Raw genomic sequence first — 26,907 nt, 5'->3', positions numbered from 1 at the left:
AGAGATCAGAAAAATTATGTATAAAACTGTGCCAACAAAAATGGAATGGGGTAAGAGGCCAAAGTAGAGCATCAGGTACTCAAGGATGACAAAATTTCTTCCAAAAACTTGAGGTTTCTGAGTGAAGAACAATAACAGAATAAAATGATCAAGGGATTTTGGTATATTGAGTCATAAGAAACATGTAGATGTTGGACACAAAGAAGATATGTGTAGATTTAGTATTTAATGAGGTATTAAGAGACTTGAGCACAAGACTTTCTGGAACACTGCAAACACAAATGACCAGACTCCACAAGAAAGATTGTTTCAAAGGGAAACTGGTGTAGAGAAGAGCTGTGCTCCTATTAGTAGATTTCATAAATCAGTTTTATGGTATGGCAAAGGAAACAGCCTGCTGAGGCTAGAAAAACAGGCCTCTAGGGGATCAGCCTCTGAAAAATCTGTCTAAGAGGGTACCAAGAAACCTGTGCTAATTAAGAAGTAAGATTGGCACAAATGGATGTAAATGGACCATAAACTAATTTTGGCTGAAAACCAACAGTTGTTTCTAGCTGCAAGAGGAAGAAAATTCACAAGCAGCCTTCTAATATATATAAAAAGGACAAGAACAACAATAAAAAAAAAGAAATCCTGATTCCATTTCTAAATGTAGTTAGATGATAATACAGAAGGCAGACAGCAAACTCATTGATTTAGGTGCATCTTTATGCAGGTGCAGGAACATACAGAGGAGAAAGAAGCATTTTCAAACATGCTGGGTCTTCTTACAGTAGAAGAGCTTTCGTTCATGTAAACTATTCCCCATGCTCTACACTGTAGGAAAACTATGGAGTCAGAACTATTAGGATGTTGTTCTAAAGGACTCTGTACTGGGACAGCACTGAGGTGCCTACAGGCAGGGTCTGCCTTGGTGCAGGAGTAGGATTTGCAGTGTCTGGGAAGCTCACAGCAGTACCTGGATTCAAAGCTGAATGCCAACATACACTGCAGACAAGCTAACACAGCCAAGTTTTACCTCAGCACTCCCAAATCTGTCTCAAGAGCAGCATCCCTGTAACTGTGACACACAATAAAGGTGACTCCTGCCCTGTCCAGCCAAGGGCTCCATCACCACTTGGGGTACTTATTGCCAGAGAGTTTTGGTTGATGGACTGGTCCCTCTGCTGGAACAAGATAAATGCTAGAACAACACCTGGATTCCAGCACTTGCAGGAACACAGGGAGATGTCAACAGTGCCATCAGATACACAGGAGGGGAGTCTGACACGTCTCTTTGAAGCCTTGCTTCAAAAGCACTAAAAAGCTTCAAGATGTCAAAGTCCCACATCAAGAAACACTGTTCAGGAGCACTTTTGTTCCTCTCATCCAGAGAGTCATGTCAAACCCAGCATTGCACCAGCACATCATGCCTCACCTAGTAACAGGAAGCCTACACAAAAATAGGTATGTCTCCATTCCAGGATTCATTCTTCATAATAGTTAGGAAAAAAAAAAAAATTATCAAGTATTTTAAAAGAAAAATCGGCATCTCAACCTGTTCTCAATAAGTCTGCTTGCACTCTTTCATGAGAATCGCACTATCTATCAGTTAAACTTAGAACATTTTACAGCTCTCAATCTTAAAATGCTTTTAAGACTGTTCTTGAGCTTCACAGTACTTACTGGTGATTACAGTGTTAGAAGCATGACCCAGGAACCCAGAAGCTGCCTCTTTGCTCTGAACAGAACAGTAGTAGCAGTAGTTTGTATTGTAGTTTTTACTGCTGTGCAACAGGCTGCTGACAAATATTTGTCACTTCCCTCTCAGCCCTTAACAGTAGGGATAAAAACAGATACTGATGGACTTTTAAAGTAATTATGCCAAAAAGCGAAAAAAGCCTTGCATCCTTATCTAAATATTCACAAGAGCATTCTCAATGTCCAGCACTTAATCCACTGATTTACTAAAGGAATTTACCGACTGCTAAAGCAAGGATTAGCTGTATCTAATTCAGAAGGAGCTTTAAGTTCCCTAAATATCAAACTAGGCTGGAGGAGCAATCCTGAAGAGAGTAATTCCTGACAGCCAATTCTCATTGTTTGTTAACACACCAACACAACCAAGAAACCCCGAGTCCTCAAAGAGAACTGATCAAATATTCCATCAAAGCATAGAAAATAAAGCTTTATTACTGCTGTGCAAGGGGGTTTTCTCTTTTCTCGGAGGTTCAGAGGTGGGGGTCGCAGCTTCATTCAGTGCTTCCCCCAGAGGGTGGCTGGGCTCCGGGACGGGCTCGCCGGGGAAGCGGTCACAGCACAAGCCTGACACAGCTCAGGTGTCTGGACAACACTCCTGATCAGGAACAAGGTGCGATTCTTGGCGATGGTGCTGGGTAGGGACAGGAGTTGGACTCGATGATCCTGATGAGTGCTTTCCAACTCTGCACATTCGGTATTTCTACGATTAGCTGTAGGATGCCACGACATATACTGTCCACAAAACCTTCCTCCAACTCCCACTGAACGGGACACAACGCCCCCCGAGCGTCACTGCCGCCCGTCCCCCGGGAGCGCCAGGGCGCGACCCGCGCAGGGCCACACCAATGTCATCCCTTCCAACGGCGAGCGGCAGCGCCCGGCCACGCCGAGCGCCGGGCTGCCGCCCCCGGGAGCGCCTGCCCCGGCGTCACGGCCACCGAGCGAGGGCAGCGACCCGCCCGGCCCGGCCCGGCCCCGGCCCCCTCGGGCGCTCCCGGCGCGGAGCGGGGCGCCCCCCGCCCCTGCCGGCGGGGCCGGACGCCCCCGTGCCGCGCGTGGGGCGGGCCGCCCGCGGGTCCCCCCTTACCTGGTTGAGCTCGTTCTCGGCGGCGACGCGCAGCTTGGGGTCTATGGTGCCCTTCAGCGCCTGGATGATCCTGTTGGGATCCATCTTGTTTTTCGCCCGCCGGCAGACAGCGCTTTCCTGGGGCGGTAGGACGCGGAGGAGCCGCCGCTAGCGCCGCCGCCCCCCCGTGCCACCAGCGCGGGCCCGCGTCCCCCACCCCCCCCGGCCCCTCTGCACAGCCATTCACCGGTTTGCGACAGCTGGATATCGGGAAACGGGCGCTGCTTTACGGCCGCGGCGCCGCCTTCTGGCTTCGGGAAGGGGTCGGCGAGAGGTGGCCGCCATGTTGTTGTACGGATAGGAGTCCGTCGGGAGGGCTCGCCGGCCGGCCCTCCGCGGGGGCGGCCATATCTCTGTACGGAACGGCGGGGGTGGCTCCCGCCACGCCCTGCACGGATTATTTTTAAATTAGGATTTTAAAATCCCGTTTTTCTTTCTTAATAGTTTACTCTGTTTTTCTAGGAGTTTTTCAGCTTTCATGCCAGGCTCGGGTGGTCTGTATTTGTTACCCCGCGAGTCGCTCGCACAAGAATTAAGAGTGTCTGAACGAGGTGGGAAGTCAGGTCCATGGAGGAGAACTGGCATCGGTCACACTTATCCAGGTCCCGCAGGGATGTGCCCCGCACAAGAACCACTGACAACATACAGGAAGACAGAAGTTTGATGCAAGGAGTTTACTAAAATGCACATTTGGGTCACACGTCTTAATTCCTACTCGGCTTCTGAGCAAGTTTCTGTGTGGTACTTGTCCTCGTTGTGATGGAGATTGGTAGGACCTGGAAAGGGTTTGCTTATCTTAATGCTGTTTGTGTGGGAGATGCTTACCCCTCAGGTTGTCAGGAATATACAAACACCACCTCTAACACTTCAAAAGTCGAAACACCCTAGTTCTCCACCTGTTGCCTATTATTTTCCCCCTTAAATCCTAAAACATGCAAGTGAAGTGAGTAAGATTTAAGCATCCGTGGAGGTGTAAGAAAGATGTCTGTCAAAACTGTAATTCTCGGGTAAACAGACCTGAAAAACCTCTAATACGGTTTTGGTGAGCCAAATCCTTTGGTTGCTTCTGCAGGTGATGTTTTACATAACATTTACAAACGGGAGACGTGATTAACTGGTAGGAAGAACAGAAAGACTGTTTGCTGTACTTAGGAGGAGTCAACACAACAGCAATTGCAAGATCATCCCATTATAATGGTGCCTTAATAGTACAATTGGACAATATGTAATTTGTTCATTGTAATTACAGTATAAACCAAAACAGCTGGCACTATAGTGATTTAATAATAATTTTTAAAGGTCCCTTAGTAACTTTGCCTCTAATTAAAAAGGAATCTAGCTGTCACAGTAAATTGCACCTACCTGGCATGTGGAGATCGTGTGCTCTCTTGTGGTTTTCACCACCTTTTGAAGTGTTGCAGAACACCTGATCATTATCTTTCCTTTCTCCTGTGATGCAGCTCTACAGCATCTAGCAAGAAATCATATGCACTGTCATTGACCTTTCCATTTCTTCTTAAAAGCAGATGTGAGTAGGCTCAGTAACCATAAAATTAAAGCAAAAACAATGTTAGTGTAAAAAGTATATATTATTAACTATGGTCATTCTTTGTTGCTGTCCCATTTTGATTAAGGTAATCAATTGTCCAGGGAAAACTGCCCATTTAAAAATTCTTGGACTCCATATCATGGCAAATTCAAATTGCTTTAAAGGATTTGTAGTGGTGTATCTCTATTCCCTTCTCCCAAATTAGCATGTTATGGCCAGTTTAAGAGCAGTGCATGTGTATTCATCTGTGGTAAATGAACCTAAAAGTTATTAAATTTATTCATTGAAGGATTTCTGTAGAGCTAGTGATGTAAAACATATCAATAAAGAACAGAATATACTTAAAGGGTACTATAACATCTGCCTAAAATGTTTTTTTCAGAATTTTATTGCACTTACCACTTGCATTTAAAGTGGTACTTTAGGTGTTGTAAGCATTGTAGTCTACCTGTTTCCTGGGTTTGCTGGATGCCCAATCCTTCTTTGTGTACAACATGAACCTCCATAGATACCAGATGACTATGTTAGTCTAAAAATAAGTTTAGTCATTAACTGAAATATTTTTATGTGACTTCAAAAACTTCAGGATGAAAGTAACTACTTGTAAGCAAGAACAGATACGCCTTTTTGTTAGAGCAAAGATTCTGTTAATATTTGGAGTTTCATCTACTTACAGTGAATATTTGTCTTTGTTTTTTTAATCTGTTCTGCTAATCTGAGGTAAAATTCAGAGATTTTTCTTGTCAGTTCTCTAACTGCTGGTGACAAAAGATCCAATGTGAAGGGATAAGTGAGATATTAAAAAACTAAAACAAATTAAAATTGCACCAGTATGCAAGGAAGGAAAAAAAAAGAAAGAATAAAGTTCCATGGAAATAGGGAGATAATGGAAAGCTAAGGTGTGGGGTTTTTAAAGCTCCAAAGCTTTCCAGGTGAGCTGTAACAACAGTTTTGAAAATCTTATTTTAAAACTCAATCTCATTTTAAAGCTCAGTTGTGAAACTAAGGATTTTCAAAGTAACCAGCTTGATCTGAACAAAAATTAAACCTGATTCTTTACAGAATTGCCATCAAGATAACTGCTTTAAATTCAAGAACTTTGGGCAAAACTTGAAAAACCTTACATCTTGCAGGTTACTTGCAATTACTCCTTTAATTTTTGGTGGCTTTGAAATGCACTCTGGTGAGGTCTCAAGTGCATGTAACACACTTTCTAGTGGCATAGAACAGCTCCTCTCTTTTCATGCCAAGCAAGTCCCTTTAGTCCCTTTTAGGACCCTAAATGTTAACACCTGGTTGTAAGTTGTAGTTAACAACAGACACTCCTGAAAAAGCATGAGGAAGGAAACAGCTCTCCTCTGTGTGATGTGCTATGGGCTAAAAGCAAACCACTGTTTTCAATGCAGGGTTTATTTCATTGTAGTAAATTAGTGACTAAATGATAACTAATGATCATGGATTAATAACTAATGACTAATGATTGGCTCTTAGCATAAAGCCTTCATTTCATACCAACCACATCTCAAACCTTACTCAAGGGCCCAAAAGTAGTATTAACTACTACTTTCCAGATTAGTATTTCACAATATTATTTTTTCAAGCACAACACTGCCAAGAAACATTCAATCCACAAATACAAATGCATAAGGTTTTTTCATTCTTTATAGAATTGTTTCTATTTGGGAGAAAATTAAGTGGATCAGAGACTTGTGAACAAGTGTGTAATAGGGTTAATTCATTTTTACCTGGTAATGGCACTGTATCTCTCCAATTATAATACACAACAGACTTTTCATATCCTTCACAAGACATGTATAGGTTTAATAAAGAGCTAGCAGGGATGATCTGCAGCAGATAAATGTATCCCAACCCTCCAGACACAAGCCTTGATCAGAGTTAAAATTCCAAAGCTATCTCCCTTGCTGACTGTTTTGTTGGAGTAGCTGTAGATAACAAAGCAGTCAGGGAGGACAAGGTACCTAAATTGAACCAGCAGGACAGAGCAGTGACATTCTCTGCATCACCACTGCAGGATGGAGGTTTCCTTAGCTGCAGGAAGTCAGCCATGGCAGCAGTGGGAGATTATTCATTGTCTCCCCTACTTCTATGACCTGGAAAAAAAACCCTCAAAAGTCACAAGCCCATTAGAATTTTGAAAACTTTAGGAAAGCTTTCATCACAGTTTAATCCCCTGAGCTGGCAGGTCAGCCCCACACAGCCACTCCCCTCCAGTGGGATAGGGAAAAGAACTGGAAAGGCAAGTGAGAAAGTCCATGGGTTTAGATAAAGACAATTTAACAGGTAAAGCAGAAACTCAAGCAAAGCCAAGCAAGGAATTCATTCACCACTTCCAATGGGCAGGCAGGTGTTGAGCCATTTCCAGGAAAGCAGGGCTCCATCACATGGAATTATGACTTATAATGTCAGACACCATAACTCAAATGTCCCCCCTCCTCCTTCTTCCCCCAGCTTGTGCTGCTAAGCACATCATCATCATCTGGTCTGGGGTATCCCTTGGGTCAGCTGGGATCAGCTGTTCTGGCTCTAACCCCTCCCAAATCCTCGAGCTCCCCCAGCCCACTCACTGGTGTGAGAAGCAGAAATGGCCTTGACTCTGTGCAAACCTGCTCAGCAATAACCAAAACATCATTGAGTTATCAGCACTGTCTTGGTCACAAATCCAAAACACAGACCTATACCAGTTACTCTGATTAAAATTAACTCTCTCCCAGCCAAACCATTACACCCTCCCATTTCAGGGTAGTTACAATATTTCACTGATGTCAAGAGAAGGAAACATAGAAATTTACTCACTATGAAAACAATATTTCTTACCTTTAAAGTTTATCTTCAGCAGGCTGAACAAGAGAAGTTACTTGGAGAGAATTTAGGTAGTATCCAATTTGCACAGCAAACAGCAATAGGAAATTTAGCAGAATGATGGTGCCCCTTTATAATTATAATCCTTATTATAATTATTTACAATTATAATCCTTATATAGTTAAGGCATTTTTCCTAATGCAACGATTCAATCAACTTCATTTAACAATTACTGAGGAAAAAGGAGTAGATACAACTTACACTGTCAGACAGTATTTACATGAAAACTACACAGTCAAGTATTGTGAGGTTGTGAAACTCATCTGTTAAATGCTTTGCCCAGAAGCAGAATAAAGAACTAGGGGTCATTGGTCTGAACATACTAACTAGACTAAAATTGTGTCAGTAGAAAATGCACTGAAATATTCTGAAGTACTTTGAGAAGCTTTCAAAAACAATTATTAGTCCAGAAACATGAGAGACCCCTACTCTAGTGTTTATCATAATGAAAAAATCATATGACATAAATTTTTTAGGTATTTTGCAGATCAGAATAGCAATTTTCTACCAGTGGATTTTAGCCAGCTATGGGTATGGAAAAGAAGGTGCTTGGCTTGGTCTTCTGCAGTGTTTTTTTAAAGTCATAGCATTTAAGGATTAGTTACAGCTCTTTGAGTTGCTTCTAGTCTGAAACCTTCTTTAGGACAGTACCTGTTCAGTTATACTTACCCTCCTTTTGGTAACAGAGGTTAGCAAAACCTGTGTTCACAGTTGGCTAAAAACAGTGAAAACCAACAGCTCTAGCTAAGAAGGTACTATGTGAGAAACAGGATTAAATTAATCATATTTTTTAGTTATTCTAAGGGGTGAGACTTCTCAAAGTTGTGTATTCTTTTCAATAAAAAAATAGCATGACAAATCCAGACATTTTCTTTTAAAGTAGCTACTACTGTAGTTTTGTGATTCAGACTGATAAAGCCTAAAAAACCTTCACTTAAAAAAAAATACATTACACCACCTATGCTCAAGAAGTCGCATAATGAGATTTTTTATTTCATCTTACCTGCACAATTCTGGCTGGAACTTATTTTAGCTAGGAGTGTAAAAATCCATCTTATACAAGATACAGTCCTGAAATGAAAATGTTTACCTAATTATCTAATTAAACTGCCACTAACTCTGTAGTGGATATTCTAGAAACAAGCCTCTTTATTGGCTAAAGTCAGAACTAGCATGTTTGAAAACACAAAATTCAGGCTTAGTGTACAAAAGTTAAGACTTTACCAGTACAAAAATGTCAAAACTGAGCTTCCCAAAGTTTGTCCTACCTCAACTTCTCTCAAAATTTGCTAAAGGAATTAAATCCAGACTTAAAATATGACCACCCTCAAAATCAGTATAAAAAAGAAAACTGAGCTTGGAACAAAATCAAGACCTTTATGCCAGTAACTTTATGAAGTCATGCCAGACTTGTCTTGGCATCTACATGATAGCAAGGGCAAACTGAAGTTGGAAGCTGTGAAACTACTCAGCTAGAAACAGCAGCTTTATACCAGATCTGAAGTTTACTCAGCTTAGGTTCTTAGTTTTATTTAAATAAGCAGATAGCTCAGCTGCTTTCATTTTGCATAGTTCTGCTTCAGCCTTAGATATACCAGTCAGGCTTGTGCACTGGCTAATTTACTACATTCAGATCAAATGCTTTCTACTATTTAAGCAATTTACTGATGCTTTTGGAAAGGAGAGAGAGTCAGTGACCTACCTTCTTAGTAGTTCATATAATCAATTTTAGACATTTAAACTATTTATAGTATTTGACACTGCAGCTTAGGCAAGGACATACATCATGGCTGTTCAGTTCTCAGGCCACAAGAGTGCTGAAGGCTGGTCAAAAAGCCCAAGTGCTTTAAGAAAGGGATATGAAAAATGCTTCCCAGCATTTGTATTTAGGTTTGATATAAAATACAAGCACCAGGCTTCAACTACAAATACCAAGTTCCCCAGAAGTTCTCTGAAATGAGGAAATAACCTGTATGAAAATCTGATTCTAATCTCATGTGCGGGGAAGCCATATACATTTATGCTTGAAAAAGTTGATTTTTAACTTTAAAATGCATTGTAGCTGAATAACAGTGTAGGCCAGCCCCTTCAGTGACTGTTTGCAGGTTTAAGAATTCCAACTACTTTGCTACTGAAGGACTGATGCTATGACCAAGCTAGATTTTCACAGTACATATTTAAAAGAAGTAGTTCTAATGAAGTATGCAGCGCTGCATTTGTAATTCCTTGACCTTTAGAAAGAAGAAAGGTAGCTAAATCTTGAAATTCATTTTGATTAAGGTTGTTAGAGTCTAAGTCAAGAGTCTCTCTGAATTCTTCAGAGAAATCAGAGTGCAGAGAATGAATTAAAACCTTTGGATGGATTTAAGTATGTTAAGCCACTCACACAAAGCAGAGGTATAAGTTTAAGTTTTAGAATAAGTAAGCAAGTAAGTATAAGAATAAGCTTTAAGTGCTTTTAGTGGATATAAGATCTCAGATGCCAGAGCAGAAGTGCAAGTTCTAGTGAAGGTTGAAAAACATACTCCTAGATAGTAGTTTTTGTGTGGATGCTCCATGAACAGTTTTAGACAAAACTATAGTAAGAATATTGCTTACATTTTTCAGACAGAAAAAGATAGACCATATGCATAGTTTATACATAACCTGGCATGCTAAGGAATTAGCATTCCTATAGGTTAAGAAGTAGTGGTTTGAGTTTGTGTCTTTAGTTTGTTAGGAAGTTTCTATATAAGAATCTATGCACAGGGGAGAGCTTTGCTTTTGTTCCTGCTCTCTCACCACCATCACCAACACCCAAGAAGGAGACAGGAGCTGCCACAGCAACACTGGCTCTGCTGGGACCCTTGGGAGCAGCTTCTGCTTCTATTTGGGACTCTGTACCAAAACTTAGCATGGACTTTAGCTTGTGATTCTTTGCCTTTTGAGACTGATGTGCCTTTGCAATAAACAACTTTGTAGCAACTATTAGCTGCTTGGCTCTTTTAAGAGGACAACCAAAACCCAACAAATGGTGCCTAGAGCAGAGTATAACCCACACAAGGTAACACACTTGAGAATGACATTAAACATGAACTAAAGCAATCCCAGTTAAATACAAATGACTCGAATATTCAAGCTTGAAGACCAGTTCTATGTAATATTTATGTACACCCCACATCAGGCAAAAGGTCATTTATATGTCTTAAAATTAAAACCACAGGCAAGATTAATACTAAAATGCATATTAACTTGTTTTATTGAGGCACAACAAGGCATTGTGGATCGCCCATACTTGAGGCAATCAATAGTGTAGTAAGCTGGACATTAATACAGTTTAGGGTAAGTGCAAACAATATACATTCACAGCTTTATTAGCAAGGCTACATCACAACTGATAAAGTGCCAAATTAGTGCTGATTCAGTACCCCAACTCCATGATTTCACCTTGCAAAACAGGACCACCATTTCCCCCCAATAATGGAACCATATATCCTCTATAAAGTCAGTAGTAAGTGCAAAGCTAGTCCCACCCCCCTCACCAAGGTGTTTGGAGCAGCTCTTTTGTAAACATTGCACTGGATTTTAGTCCTGATAAAGGAGGTATCCCGAAAAGGTGGAGTATTTCCAGCTACTTCCATAGATGGCCCCCCGATGCAGCCGTAGCCAGATCTGATCTCCCTGGAACAGCTGCAGGACTGCATGGTTACTGGCTGTTTCATGGTCAGGAGCCCCATCATTTGCATATGCTGACACAAGGACCTCTTCATTCTTCATGAGATTCACATACAGAGGGACATTCACAGCCAGTTTCAGCATGTGGAAGATGAAGACATAGGTACCATTCACCGGACAGTTGAACCTACCAAACTGGATATCAAAGGTTTCTCCCAGGTTATTCAGCAACAGGTCAAACACAATGGGCTGGTCCAGAGTTCCAGGGGCCAGGTTGGATGTTCGAGCAGCAGAGAAGGCGACTCTCATCTGCTGTGGGAGCGGGTAGACGTGCACTGGGAGTATGGTGGCAGCCTGGCTCGTCACTGGCATATCCACAGGGGTGATGCTGCGCGAGTCTCCCTGCCCAGAGTCCCCACTGTTAAAGGTCTCATTGTCTCGTTCTGGGCTGCTCACCTGCGAGGAGTCGCTCCACCCTGCTGTTAAGAACCATTAACAGGGATAAGTATTGTAACAGCAGGATACCCTTAAGCCTGTGGGCATAATCTTAAGAAGCAAGTGTACAGGCTTTGCAGCAGATTGATCTTTGAGCCACAGCAAGTTGGCAAAGGACCCCAGTGAGAACAGAACTTTGAAGCTGGCTTACATTCATCACACTTGCATTGAGCAGGATGGGACATAACTGGGTTATGAACAATTACTTCTTATACTTCCAAGTAGGAGAGGGGAGTAGGTTGTAATCATTTTTGCTTTAGTATGTCATATGTCAACTTAAACACATGCTAACTTCTGAGAGGAAGTAAATTGTAATTGCTGAGAACACTGACAGAGTTAGAGCCAAGTCATCTTCAAGATTTCAATTTTCACTTCATGTTACTCAACACTCTTATTCTGCAGTTGCATCTCATAGACCTTGTCAACTTATGATGCTAGAATATTTTAAGTCTGACAAACTAGTGTTGCTTTTAAGTCTTCTGCACCTCACTTCCCAAAATAAAGCTGTTAATCTTTCCAAATATCCAAGTTAAAAGGGTCTAGAATGAAAACATTATTAGAGCTGAGAAATTTAGAGCAGTCACAGTCAAGCTGCAAACCATTGTTATTTCCACTGGAAAACAACACCTTAAGGCAGATATTGAAATAAGTGAAGTTCCTGAGTTCCTAATGATAATGAGTACTTCCATCAGCTGTTAATTAACCATAATCTCCTGTTCAGTTCTCTGCTGAAGTGTATTCTATGAATCATCCCTCAAAAGCTAGGATATGACCTGCTTTATCCTTAAACAGCTTCCACAATATGCCATGATCTCCCTTTAGTCTCTAAAATAGTGATCTAAAGCTACTCTACATCTCAATTCCCACCTGCAGCATGGAAGTCCATCTTTTTCCAGCACACACAGTAGGAACAAATCATTTTGCTTCCAACTTTTGAGAACACATGCTATTTATGCTTGGACTCCAATAACTAGCCTTATTTCTTTAGGTTTTATACTCCACTAATGAAATACAGAGTAAATCTGTATTACCAAATACATTTTCATAGAAAAAATATTTTACAAAGTCTGTGATAGTCTACCCAGACTAAGGGGAAACTATACATTTAAGGGGAGAAACCCATTGCTCCTTCCTTGAACACAAGGAACTGCCCTGTGTGTGCTTTCCTAGTCAGGTTACTTGTGAAGTTCAATAAGGTACCATTGTGTCAAAATTGACATGAAGACTCCAGACTGAGAATAGTGAAATTAAATCTTTTGGTGTTCAACGCTGCAGAATAACAGCACTCAAGCCTCCAGCTAAACTTGGTAACTTACACCAAGCTTGATCTGAGCTTAGGTCAGTGATGGCATTCTGCTTGTCATACTGTTCCCAGTTACACCCCAGCTGCAATGCCCAAGCACATACAGGATCACTGGGGTCCTGGGATCCTTACCTCTTGAATTTGCTCGAGGACCACTACTTATCCCACCTCGTTTATAGCACTGCTGGTAATTAATATCCTAAAAGAGGAAGATGGCTATAAGCAAATCTGAACTCATGTGAGGCAAATACACTGTTTTGCACAATGAATTCAATCTCTAGAATAGACAGTAACAGCTCAGAAACAAGGCATAGATAAACAGCTTTACTTATGGAAAATTTACTTATTAGAATAGCTTGTCTGAAATTAAAAGATCTATTTTGATGCCTGTTGTAGCAGGTTAGCTTCTGAACTCTGGACTGAGCTGAGGTTACTGAGCACTACCCTTAAAATTTAAGTCTGTTCAAAGTCCACAAGCTTGCACAGAAGACATTGACAGACCCTCCTCACACCAGCAGCTTTTCCCTCCTCACTTTTAATTTATGGGGGGGGTTCTTTGCCTAACCACATTATCAGCCAGTCCATTAAGGAGTTCATTATTTTACAGAGGCATTTTAGTGAACCAACTTTTAAAATAGACCAGACTCATATAATATGTTATTTACCATCTGTTTGCATTTCAAAGATGCCTTTCAGACTAAAATCAACATGTGTCATACAGAGATGTTACCTGTCTGAACTGACTTATTTCAGCTGCAGTCTGGCACTTCACAAAAGGGTGCGTCTGTGAAACAAAACTAACCCCTAGCTTCTAAGTAATAGTTCACCAATTAAGATAATGAAAAACTACCATGTTAGAGGATTTGGCTCCTGTACAGTGGAAGGTTACTGGAAATAAAGTCAATACTTACCCTCTGAGAATATGGCATTCCAGCATAATCTCTACCAGGAAACTGTAGCTGGCCATAGTTGCCATTAGTCAATGAAGGTGAACCTCTGTAAGCATCAAAACCTGTTCAAACAGAATTGATTATTCAGTATCATTCATTGTCTGATTGACAATACAAGTCCAGAATATAACTACAGCTCATTTTTGGCAATTAAGTACATTAAGTTAATCAGTAACAGAGCTATTCTTAAATTTGGAATTGAATAGGAACCTTGCTACTCCTATAACAAATGCATTTCATTAGCTACTCATAACTTATACACTGTGGCTATATCAAAATTGGTATTTAAAAATATTAACATTAGGCCTTATCCATTAACTGTGATACAGGTACAGAACAGCTGAAAGGCTTGCTAAATCCAGAAAGGGGATTAAGTAACTTTTGTTACATTTGTTATACTGCTGATATACCTTTATGGGCTACTATAATATTTTGCCTCTTTAGCTGTTAACTTATTTATTTTAAACTATTATTTAACTACCAAAGCAGAGCTGCAAGCAATTTCATATCAGATACCACCAAACCGGGCTGCTGTTAAGTCAAAACTCATCATCTGGTACATGTTCCTACAAGGTACTGAGCAGGCTCAGCCCAACAACTGAAGCACCTATCACAGACTAAGTGCCCTTCCACTTCAAAGAGGAATAGGCCACAACCTGCAGCTGGTAGCTACCAACAACCTTAATTTAATAACTGCTTAAAGTCTGCTGAAACTCTCTACAGTACTTCAGCTAGCAGCAAAAGATTTGGTCTGCAGAGACCAAATAAGACTCCTCTTAAAACTCTTCAGTTTGTTATTAATCTAGAAGGACTCTTCACTACTGGGAGCTTCTCCCCCATCCTGGTTTCTGCTGGGAAGATAAAGTGAGCAGTGCTACCAAAAAATACTTTGTTGTGGGCAAACACAGCAAGTGATATCTGAAGAGAAAGATGTGCTTGCCCAGTTTGTCAGCAAGATGCCAAGAGAATTATATGGGTAACAAGTTCAGAACAGCAAATGAAATTGCCAACAGAAAAGTCCATATGAGTAATCTAATAAGCTATAAGTGAAAGTTTCTATCTTCATATTTAGGCAAGCTATGAAATTGCTCTGCCATTTAGCCTGACATCTCACACAAATAAAAGTCAGAATGAACTTCCTTAAATTCTACAACAGAGGGCCCTGTTCTCTGCACATTACCCTTAAAGCCTTGTTTTGAGACATTTCATATATGGATACTGTGTTGTGTTAAATCATGTTCTACTGGCAATACATTAGAGCTTCTTTAGGAAGACTGTAAATACAGACATACCTTTGTACCCACCAGGGGAGCGATACGAATTAGCCAGTGACCTTCCACCTCTAGCAGACCCTCTGACAGACCCACGACTGTTGAGGTAGGGCTGAGGGGGTCTGGGAATAACATTAGCCTGTGCTGGATAAAAGGCAAGGCTACCATTGCTAACAGGAACAGCTCCATCGGGTTGATAGTTCACTGCTTAAAACAGAAGGCACAGGTAAGTCAAAGCTTTTTATAACAGTGCAGTGAGTTACCACACACAGAAGCAAGGGCAGTATTAGGACATTCAGAGACCAATTAAGCTGTTCTGAATATTCTGTTCTTCTGTCCCTTCATTACTTCATTTAAGTGATTGGATTCTTCCCTTTTTTTTCAAGTGTAGTGCTTGGTAAAATGTACTAGACAGCTCAGGCTCTCAGTGTAAGCCCCTAATGCATTCAACAAGAGTCAGTTGCACAGGTGAGAACAAGCTTGTCAGTAGCATGAAAATACCCAATCTAGGTTAAAAATCAAATCACATTTGATTAAGAATTTTCACTGATAAACTAGGTCACCTTGGTATTGACATTCCTTGAAACAGTGAGACAAAACTCCATCCCACCTAGATAGCAATAAGATAACTACGGGAAGCAGATACTTGGGTTCAGTCTCTTCAATAGATACTCCTACCACATACTAGGCAGTTAAACTCCAGGCAAAATGCATTCATAATGCTTTTCATTCAAAGGCAAGTGAGTGGCTAGTTTTAAACACAAACCTTGCAGCCATGAATGCACTTGCACAAGACTATGCTTTATTTCAATCCAAAAAGTCTAAAGTTGATCCAGAACAACAGTATAGACTGCTGTGTGAAATCTGTGCAGAGCCACTGCACAAGGCTAATAAAATTATGATTTTTCCAAAAAAGGCTTATTACCCATAGTCTCAGTGATGAGAAGGAACACAAGCTAAACATGCTTTCCTGACTTCTACACTTACACTTATTTTGAGTTCTTAATGTCTCAGTGACTTCACACACAATCTTTCTTGTCTAAGACCTGTGAAAATCACTGTGGCAGAAAAACAATTTTAAATGACCTTGAGCCATTTCATTATATGGCCTTATGAATACAGGTCCCTAGTTGCCACTTTCTTTTGTCCTAAAACCTCAAGACATTTAGGGGCCAGTTTCATGTCAAATTTAGTGTCAGCTATACAAATCCACCTCTTGCACTAAAGTCACATAAAGTCACATTTGTGTTCAGTGCAACAGCTCAAGACCACTTACTAGTTCAGCATTTCTCAGGTCAGATGGGAAACTTATCCCAGCTTTCTTACTATTCAGCAAATCCCAATACTGACAGCACTATTACCAGAGATCAAGCTAATGGTTTCAAATAAGAATATTGCACCATTGCTACCATTCCAAGGAAATTGTTTGACAAGTATCACTGTATATTTGAATTTCTCACCTACTGGGAAATTCAGGCATGTAAGTGACAGTATGTTCGTTTAATACAGAAACGAGTTTGAACTAGCCTTTCCCTCTGCTAGCAGCTTTGAAATTAAGTTTACATACCATCAACTACATTAGATTAGATGTATGCCTAGTATTAGACATTTATGTAGCACCTGTTAAAAATTTCACTGGGTTAGATGTACTCACAAGACATTATAATGAGTTTAAATGCTATTATAAGTGGAACATATTTAAAGACTACTCAAAACAGACACAAGTGTAGTTCTCACCTGAGGACAGAGATTCTTGTGAAAGAGAGGTTTGTTCTGCAACATGAGAAGATTGCAACTGGCATTGAGGAGGAGTCTGTGTACTTGCTGTGGAAAAGTTCTGGTTATATCCTGCTGAATATGAAGAATCCTCTTTAATTTCCTGGTCTTTACGTGGAGGCAGTGGTGCATTCACTTTAAATACCTATAACATATTTGAAAAGTGCTTAACACTAGCAGCTGAAGTCTCTGCCTTATGCCACCACCCTGCTATGGTATGCTTTTTAGCATATTTCTAGAACACCAGCTGTTTCTTAGAAATAACCAAAACCACTCCTTTTTATGTAGCTACTATTCAAGGAATAGCTTGATTAACTATAGTTTCTACTGTACTCTGTCAGCAGAACAATCACCATACAACAAGCCATTTTCCTTCTATGGGAAATCCACTGTGAAATCCAGTAACTACCTGTCCTAGAGCTCAAGCTGAAACTGGGATAGCCTATCCTGAGATGAGATATTCACATGTGGTAAGAATCTGGGTCTTTCTACATGTCTTGGAAGCTGATACAACACTGCTATCCACTCAAGCACCATATTGGACATCATTTGCCCCTTCAGTAAATGGAGCTTCATCTTTCCTCTGCACATAATGTTCCCCAAGAGCAAAAACTTAACCTAAGTCTTGTCATTGAAATGTTATAGTCTGGGCATTACAGTGATGAGCAGATATTACTGTTAGTTAAATCTAATAACCCAGACTTCAGCCACTCCAGTGACTATTACTTGATAGCCAATAGCAATTACCAGAAATAATGCTGTCAAGTGACAACTAGTATCAACATCAAATAGGCAAAGTCTGTTTTGATTAAACAGTCTGTTTTGATTTCACAAAAAGCTGTAAGCAGTACTGGTACTGAGTCTACAGGTATATTTAACATTTTTTAAGACTATAAACTCTCTGAAGACAGACTTGGGCAAAAACCACAGCTGGATGATGCAAGAAACAGCTTCACAGCTTGACAATTCTTGCTATTAGCAATGCCCTTATAAATAAAAAAAATTCACACCTTTTCAGGGCCAAGAGACCCAGCATTGCCTCTAAGAGGCAGTAGAAATGCCTCATGATACTGAAGTGTTAAGCATAAATTTTGAGCCATTGTAAATTACAACAAGCTGTTTTGGTTTATTTTTAAATCATCCAGTAAATTTTTAAATCATCCAGTAAAAGTGATCCCAAACTATTCTTTTTCTGAATTAAATTTTAGATTGCAGGGCAGTCAGGCTATCATCACCTACATCCTGAAGAATTCATAGCAAGTGGTCTGCTTTTTTCTACAGTGAGGGTTACAGGTGGAATTTAAATCAAGGACTAGGACTACAGGTCAAGCCTGCCTTTAATTTTCCATAAGCACAACAGCAGCAATAGGATGTTTGAGAAGCTGTAATCAGGTACTTTCATTACTGTCATTGTGATAACTCTCTTTGGCATCCTGGCTATCTGCTCAAGTCCAATGGCTGTGCTTTCCTGGAGTGATGAGAATCTAAGCAATGTAGGGAAGAAGAAAACCCTGCACTGCAAAGTTCAAGATTTCTACCACTACAAGAAGAATGAACATGCTCATGACTTAGTGCCAGATATTTGCCAGGTTCACCCAAAAATTTCAAAAGCAAATCTCAGACATTTAACATCTCTGAAATAATGGAATTAGTTCAAGTGAACTTTCAGTGGTATTATCATCAAAGCACTCTGAACACAGACAGCAAGTTCAGACAATCAAAATGACTGATACCAAGACTTCCTATTTATACCATGGCAGATGCTTATCTTATAGACTGGATCCCAAAAAGATTCCAGATTCCTTCATCACAGCATGCTGCCACTTGTCCACTTTCAGGAAAAACCATCACCTAACCACTTAGCATAATTTAAACATATCTAGTTTAGGAAAAAGACACCTCCCTACCATGAATTGCCTTATGCAATATGTATCACAATTCTGTGCCTCTGAGGTAGGTTCAACTTATACCTCTTCTACAAATACAGAAAACCAAGCAGAAAAAGTCAATGCAATGATTTTACTACACCAGGATGTCACAAGTTTTAGTTGTTAACTACTGTGATCTGAAAGTCTATTAGATACCTTCTTCCACCAGTTCCTGACACATATGTCTCAATACTGCAAGACAGATTGTCCAGCAAACTGTGAACTATGCTGGTACTTGTTAAAATGGAGAATGCCTTTGGAAAAACTAAAGCTTGCTTTTCAGAAAAACATTAAATCAAAGTTTCTATCATCTTCTGAAGAATGTACCAGAGGAGTAAATAACATTGCCTTTCCTGTACTTGATCTTAATGGAGACCCTTCCTCTGAACCTCTCAAAGCCTGTACTGCAGATTACCAGGAAGTAGCAATGTTGGATACTATTTTTTCAGGCCATACACCATTACTGATGCTCTGTATTTGCAGTGAACATCTCAGACTGTGTGGCATATTTCCTAGATATGTACACTGACTACTTGTTAGCAACATAAAATAATGAGCAACACCAGTCTTCCAAAAACACATTTACCATGATGCCAGTGGACCGAGTTTTATCCCACTGAAAAAACAGTTATCTTGTTATCAAGATAACTCAGGCTTCTGAAAGTATTTTGTCCTAATATTTATATACTTTAGGATTCCCTTTCTCCAATGAAGTCTGTTGTATTTGAAATATTTTCCTAAGAACAGTGCAAGTACCATCAACCTTACTTTAGAGCACAGCTATCAATCTGTTGATTTCATGCCTGACTTCTCCCTCTTAGTTTCTTGAGACTACTAAGATATCCTAGTATTAGTTTTGGCACTATACAGAGCAAAACTAGGATCTTTGTTCTTAGATGATCTGTTTTAAGTTCTGAATAATCTAGGTTTTATTGTTAAAACAAAATGATCTATCAAGTTCTGCACTATTCCAAGAGGAGCCTCTGTGTTAGTCCCAAGTGACCCACAGTGTTGTCAGTTCTGTGTGCTGCATACTTACAGTCTGCATAGCCTGAAAGGGAGCTGCTGTTATTGTGACAGAACTGCTGCTTGCTGGAGGAGACTGAAAGCTTTGTGCTGGTGGCACTGATGGCATGGGGGTGCTTGAAGTAGGCAATGGTGACTGTGGCTCACTTGGGAGGAGAATAGTTGCCTAGGGGAAGAACAAATGTAATGAAAGGTCACTTGATAATTATCAGGCAGTAACAGAAGCAGTTAATTTGTTCTAAAGCCTAGACTGGCAGAAGTCAGCAGTTTCTACAGGATGACATTTGGACATAGCAAAGCTACAAAATAGCTTTTGCTTACAATTTCAAATCTTGCTGTGCATCCTCAGCAAACAGTACTTCTATTGCAGTCTCTGCTGATTAAGTGAAATGTGCCTATGAGCTACTATACATACCATTCTTTGGAATAATATCACCATAAAGAGACATTAGGTATTTTTTCCCACCCCTAAAGAACACACAGAATGCTTTCAGTTCCATTTAGTAAGAGAAGATTCTTTGGCTGATATTAAAAATTACTTCTCTTTTCTGGAGGAACTTAGGAAGTTTTTTTCCTTTCCAACTTAATTATATTTCAGATTAGAAACAACACTGAGCTGTCCAGACAAAGTATTAACCAGCATTAGGCCTTAGCTGTGTAGATGGCAAAATGAATTGTTGATTTAGAACACCATTATCTGTAGGAATCAGGAGTCAAAAGGAAAATGTCTAGAGCCTTACCAAAAAAATTGAAATTGCCCAGGTGAGCTATTACAAATAAGGTAAATATTTAAGTTGCTGAAATGCTATCAGTGGTTCAGAAATAAGTGAACTTGTCTGATACAGAGGCTGGGAAGTATATTTCTTTCTCTTGAGAAAGTGATCTTGATGCCTAGAGGAAGCCATAATGCACATGCTATTACATGGAGTACTACAAAGCTCTGGTAAAGCTATGAAACACCAGTGCAAAAGTTGAAACAAATGGATTTTGAAAGAACAGGACAAGCATTAATTCCAAAGCATTAAATAGTCATCTTAACCAAAGCTTCAAGTAATTAGCTTTAGAGATTCAGATTTAGATTACTCTTCTTACACAACTGGTTGCACAACTAGCCTTGCAAAGTCAGATCATTTTAAGAACAGTACATTGCTTCAAGTACTTAGTGAAGTCTGCAACACACCTGTCTCACTGAATTAAATGAGAAGATATGTTGTACCTCTGCTAAGCTCTGTTGAACAAGGCTTTGCAAAAAGACTGCATGTTCTATAGTTAGCTCACACATGCAAGGCTAAGTTTAGGAGTTGCTCAATACTTAAATGCAGAGACTAGGGCTAAAAACTACCAGTCCTGTGCTCACCAGGTACACATCACAGTGCCTCAGACAGCACTGAGGTGTTCTTGCACACCAGGAGGAGCACTGTCACCATGGAATATATTTCCTGGTTGTGCTGGGACCAAAACTAAACTACTGCTTTCCCTGGAAAAGATAGACACTAGACTTCAAGTCTGGACTTGAAGATAGGCTGGGCACAAGCAACCCCAATTCCAAACAAGATGTTTGCATTCTACTAATCAGATGTTCCAATTTATAAGACAGCACAAGTCTTCTGGATCTTGAACAGCAAAATTATTGAATTCTTGTCAGCACAAGGAATCTCATGGCACTGTAGAAGTAATAGGTGTCAAGAATTGGGACAAAACTGCTGATTCAAGATGTCATAAGATTTACAGCCCTATAGCATATATATAGTATATATATAGTACATTAAGAAACAGTAAGTACTACATACATACTACAGTATGCTGATAACATGTATGTCAGCAAAACAAATGTAAAAAGCAAGAACATTTCCCATTATAATCAACACACACTGAACTAGAGAGCCAAACAGGAAAGAGCCAGCTGTGTTCTTGAATATAGCAACACAGTTCACTACAGGTCTTTAAGACTGATCTGCACAAATTGAAACTTTTCAGCTCTAAACACTATTTGAATGTTTAAATACCCATAAATGCAATTAAACCAGCAAAGTTTTAGGTCTTAGCTGAACATGAGGAAGTCAGGTTCCCAGTATCTCTTCAGTTAGTTTGAGAGAATCTCTCAGTCTTCAGGTTACACACAGGTTCTGCTATTTCATGACAATACCCATCCCAATTTACACAACCACTTTGTCATCATTAGAGGGAATATTCTACACTCTAACTAAAGCAAATATTTATGCTGCTCCCATGTTCCCACAAGAATGAACACCACAATTTTTAGGGAGCACTTTTCATCCCACACCTTTCCTGTGTCAAGAAGCAGACAGTTCACTTTGCATTCATGCAGTATTAGCAAGACTTTTCCACCCATCTTTAAGTATTCCAGACTGCAGGCTATACTACTGCTGTTTCTTGTATGTTGTTCAAGTACAGTTATTCCAGAGGGCTCCAGCTCAGCATTCTGCTAGGGCCAGCTGTCACAGATCTGGTACCTGTGGTGCCACCAAGTCTTCCGTTTCAGAGCCAGACAGAGCAGGATCAGGAGATGCTAGGGAAGTGTTTGAACCATGCAGTGCCATGGATGAAGCAGCAGCCTTGCAAGGAGAGAATACAGAGGAGGTTTTGGAAATATCAAATGTAAATGTTTGGTTTCACTAAAGCACACACCCTCAGCATGTCCAAGTAAATCTCAGAATAATGCAGGGACTGAAGTGTTTTGACCAGTCACTCTTTTAGGAGTTCTTGTTAGTGGCAATGAAACATTTAAATACAAAAGTCACAAGACATGCAAACAGTGACTGAATTTAACCACAATTTAACCACAACTACCAAAGCCTGACATACAATCTTTGGTTGTAAGGATCTTGAAGATGAAAACACCACCGAGGAAACAAACTAGCTGTTCTGCACACAACTACTGGCTGTGACCTTAATCTATAGGTAAAATATGCTAATTATTTCAGCATGTCTTGAACATACTTCAAGAAACTTCAAGGATTTATTGCCCCTTTTCAACCAGAAGGGCAACCAACTTTGTCAGCATTTAAGTGATCTTAGTCTTACAAGCTACTACATTGTATGAAATACAAAACTACTGGCAAGAAAAACAACTTAAGTCTAAGTCCCTACTGGTAAATAACCTCTATCTGCCTCTTCAGGACAGTCCTAACTTACCTGAAGAGGCTGTTGAAGAAAATCACTTTGACTTGGCAGTTTCTGCTCTTTTGAAGCTGTAAAAATAGAATGCATTAAGCAACATTTATTTTTAAATTCAAACACTACATATAGTTTTGGTGGGCAGCTCTGTTTTTTTTAAATAATTTGGTTTGTGAAGATGCAAACTATTTTTACCATGTGGAGTGCAAATATTTAAGCCTGGCATCAGCAAACTACACCCAATTGAAAACTTCAGGTTTTTGGCAAAAGAGGACAGGTATTCAATGACCAAAATATTTTTACCACAGAAAAGATACCCATTTACCAGATTAAGAAAAAAAAACAAAACTGGGTAATTGAGTTCTACACCCCAAAACCCACACAGTCTTTTAGCATGGTCTGTTCTTTTTATTTAAAGAAGCTGTCTTCACCAGGCCTACTGATCTACAGCCCAAGAAAACCTTATTAGTGCTTTCAAAATTTTACATACCATTTACACTTAGAATACCACCTACCTATAGGACTACTTGCTGGAGTAACTGAAGGAGGTTGGGATGAACCAATGGCACTTGGTGAAGCTTTATCAAAATCCAGAATGGACTCCTTTCAAAAAAAGATCACCATCGGGTAGAAAAAAAAATTAAACTCTAGATACAAATGAAACATTCTCACTTGACAAGCTGCTTTCAGCTAATTAGGGTAAATTCATTCATTCAGTGCCAACACACATTGTCAGCACTGTTCTCCCTAACCCAGTAGGAACTGGAGCTTTGTGTTACAACAACACAGAAAAACATACTTGCATGAAGTTGTAAGTCCCTTGTATCTGAGTCATCAGATCCTGAAGTTTTTCCCTTCTCAATACTGGATCTTTTGGAAGAGTTGAAGTAGAGCAAAATTCTGCAGCTGGCTGATGTACAGGTTTAGGCACCTAATAAGGAGAAATCACATTAAATCTAATACTGGAAGCAAGACAAGCCCCCTTACCCAATATCCTTCCAGAGTAACCTGGAGGTGTCAGACACCGCAGGCCAAGCAATTCTCTGCTGTTACTGATATTTCCTGAATCAAGTTCTCTTAATTAGAAAAAAAAAAAAATCAGCTTCCTGTTGCTACAACTAGTTAAACCACAGATTTCATAAAATAGTTTGGGTTGGAAGAAAGCTTGAAGATTATCTAATTCCAACCCCACCTGTCATCGGCAGAAACACTTTTCACTAGTTTGATTAATTTCAGTTTCTTGTAGTTGAGTGCAAAGTACTAAGTTGCCTGCATCTAGTACAAAATTAGCACTTCCATCTCAGGAAACTCACATTTCAGTTGAGGGCCAGAACAAACTTAAAAATCAAAGATACATCACTCAAGGTTTACTTCCTCCCAATAGAGCCTACACCAATAAATACTGATCTTTATTAGGCAGGCATTTCCAGACATTCTGAAGAAATTGCACCTAAGAGATACATTGCAAGCAAGTAACTCAGGATGAGACCAAAGTATTTCTACTAAAAAGTCAGATAATCTCAATGCACCACCTCCTACAGAAAGTATTACATCCAAGTCTGGCATAAGTACACCCATGCACCCACACAAGAGCCTAACGTGGACTCTTGCAGGGGTTTATTACTGCTTGATTATTTCAGCTGGTCCTTAATAGCTCATCCCAGCTGGTTCTCACTCTGAAGGAGGGAAATGTTTTGTCAGGGAACAAGTCAGTCTAAGTTAACAGAAAAATCATCATAGTAAACTCCTTAAGCAGAAGAAGCCCTGTTCTTTATAGGATGACAATAATACTAGACTGTCTAGATAGTCTAACATGTCTTTTGAAAGCAGCATGGAGAAGAGATAGGCCCATTAGAAGTATTTTAAACCCAAAGTTTTTTGTGGATCTCTAAAGTTTTAGAGGAACTCAACTGGCCCAAATGTTGAGGTATGCAAGAACATGTGAAAGTCTTCATTTTCCTACAGGACAAACAGCTGTGTTGCTATCAAGAGATTACAAATTCAATATATTGTACAGCACTGCTATTGACTTCATTTGCATGAAGTCATTGGAAAATACATGGCAGAAGGGTATTTGTGTTAGGATGACAGATCACAGGATGTTTAGGTCACACTAAATCCACCACAAACTGATGAAGGGCTCTTTGTCAATTTTTAGGACAAGCCTAAAAACACTCCTGCATTTCCTTTTCAACAGTTTTCTGAAACCTTTGCAGAAATTCCAGTAGCATGCACAGGCAAGAAGCTTACAGCACATGATTAACTCTGGAGGACTCAGTGTATCTATTTCTAGTATTTCTAATATCTATGTGACCCACATAATAGCTGCTTGATGAGCTCTGAGAAGTTTAACTTTTATTCTATGGTTAAAAGAGTGCATCTTTGTACAGCTCTATCTTAATCAGAAATTCTGCTGCTCAAGCACTACCTTTAACTACCAGTTAAATACAAGTTGATATTGCTATAGTTTCCAATAATGAGCACTAACTAGAGCTTTTAAGGATATAAATGTAGGACAAAAGATACAGTTGAATTAAGTTAATCTGAGCAAGTTATTGATTAAATTACTGGTAATCTGGAACTTTCTGTCCACCACTTTTAGTCCTCACTCACAAATAGTCTTAATTTTACAGCGCTCGCTGTTGTAGTAAATCCATTATGGGTTAAACTCATTCATGGTTTTGCTACCCTCTTGCTCCTCACTGTCATTTCTACTAAGACACAAGGACACTACCAAACTGGTTCCATGTGTTTAGGTGACTAACTAGGTCAAGTCTGACAGGGTCTAAAGCTCTTAAGATAGGCCACTAGCTGCATAAGTGAGACTTGTACATCAAACAAAGGAAAAAAAAAGGGTTGAAAAAGCCCCAGGCATGGAAGCAGAAAAGACTTGTCACTTTTGCTTCCAAATATAATAAAATTCCTGCATGCTTTTACAATTTGTCAGAGCTTTTAATCTCCTTCCCCAGCTCATACTCTATATATTCTGTTGGTAGCATTCTTTACTTCAAGAAGCACAAGCATACAGTGTTATATATGATATCATGGCTTTAAGTTAGGACTGAAACAGACTTTCTATTCCATGGAAGTTATTTCCTAGTTCATATACATATTAAAATACACCAGCCAGAAGAAGCTGCAGTGAAGTTACCTCATAATTAGTTGCTGCTTTGCTGGTAACTAGGGGTTAAAAACTACTACATTTAAGTGCAATATAAGATTATATACAGAAAGGTATCAGGAAAATACAGTATTTCAGTTATTATGCTTTCTATGAAAAGAAATGCTTTGAAAAAGAGCAGGTACTTGACATACTTAAAACATTTTCTTTTTAGCCTACAACTAGATGCTGTTTCTGGCAGCCATTAAAAACTAGCAGGAGACTCTGACCTCAGTCTCACATCAAACCTGTACAGGTTAGGATCACTTAACATTAACCTGAATGTTACTTGAACTGCTAGAGTTGAACAGCACTGGTAAATTCAGAGTCTAACTTGTCATAAGAAATGTTTCTGAAACCTAACTTTGACACTACTTATACATTCAGCTAATGTATCTTGACTTGCATCCAGAGAATTGACTGAAAGTAGAGGAGGAACATCTAGAATTTGTTCCAGCACCTGTTAAACCCTTGCAAATAAATCAATGACTTTTTTGGAATTTGGCTACTCAAAATGCCAATATACCAGGGACTCCTGTTAAAGCTGGATTTTTCTAGAGACTGAAGGTCTACTTACATGCAACACTAACACACCACTTCAACCATTTCATTTACTAGTGAAACTTCATTCTGTGAGACAGAACTTTGAGTGCTCTTTAGCTTTGTTAGATAAATGAGGTAGAATGGTGACACCTAAGCTGCAAGCAGTGATTGCCATGTAGATGCACAATTAAAATCCATTTTCTTCTCAGAGCAGCATTCACAGCAGGTATGAATTAAATTACATGCTCAATGACAGCAAAAGCCAAACTGTTTTGCTTTCTCATACCAGGCCACAAATTCAGCTCTAACCAAGTTTGCTGGTCCACAGGTTGCAAACATTTAAAACAGAACAGTTAAACAGGTCTGC

At 39.7% G+C, this 26,907-nt stretch overlaps 2 protein-coding genes across 21 annotated transcripts in view; both read right to left on the bottom strand.

Annotated features, from left to right (window-relative positions):
* IPO8 (importin 8) overlaps window positions 1–3,370 on the bottom strand; it is a 45,914-nt gene extending 42,544 nt beyond the window's left edge. For 3 of the 4 annotated variants that reach the window (XM_079304968.1, XM_079304966.1, XM_079304967.1), the window contains exon 1: window positions 2,828–3,368. In XM_079304968.1, the coding sequence (XP_079161094.1) occupies window positions 2,828–2,911 (84 nt within the window). In that variant the 5' untranslated portion in view covers window positions 2,912–3,368. Of the gene's footprint in view, window positions 1–2,827 lie in introns of all 4 variants that reach the window. The other variant, XM_079304969.1, reaches the window with a different exon arrangement.
* A 7,134-nt stretch (window positions 3,371–10,504) lies between these two features.
* CAPRIN2 (caprin family member 2) overlaps window positions 10,505–26,907 on the bottom strand; it is a 32,730-nt gene continuing 16,327 nt past the window's right edge. For 5 of the 17 annotated variants that reach the window (XM_079304294.1, XM_079304279.1, XM_079304291.1 and 2 more), the window contains 10 exons: window positions 23,637–23,768; window positions 23,353–23,440; window positions 22,856–22,911; window positions 22,174–22,275; window positions 19,713–19,865; window positions 16,707–16,890; window positions 14,991–15,173; window positions 13,660–13,760; window positions 12,881–12,947; window positions 10,505–11,429 (listed from right to left, as the gene is read on the bottom strand). In XM_079304294.1, coding sequence (XP_079160420.1) covers window positions 10,861–11,429; window positions 12,881–12,947; window positions 13,660–13,760; window positions 14,991–15,173; window positions 16,707–16,890; window positions 19,713–19,865; window positions 22,174–22,275; window positions 22,856–22,911; window positions 23,353–23,440; window positions 23,637–23,768 — 1,635 coding nt within the window. In that variant the 3' untranslated portion in view covers window positions 10,505–10,860. Of the gene's footprint in view, window positions 11,430–11,879; window positions 11,958–12,880; window positions 12,948–13,659; window positions 13,761–14,990; window positions 15,177–16,706; window positions 16,891–19,712; window positions 19,866–22,173; window positions 22,276–22,855; window positions 22,912–23,352; window positions 23,441–23,636; window positions 23,769–26,907 lie in introns of those variants that run through there. The other 12 variants (XM_079304280.1, XM_079304281.1, XM_079304292.1 and 9 more) reach the window with 6 other exon arrangements.

Source organism: Erithacus rubecula, assembly GCF_903797595.1.
Source record: "Erithacus rubecula genome assembly, chromosome: 4".
NCBI lineage: Eukaryota > Metazoa > Chordata > Aves > Passeriformes > Muscicapidae > Erithacus > Erithacus rubecula.
Note: the sequence above shows the minus strand (reverse complement) of the source record. Positions and strands in the feature narration are given on the sequence as shown.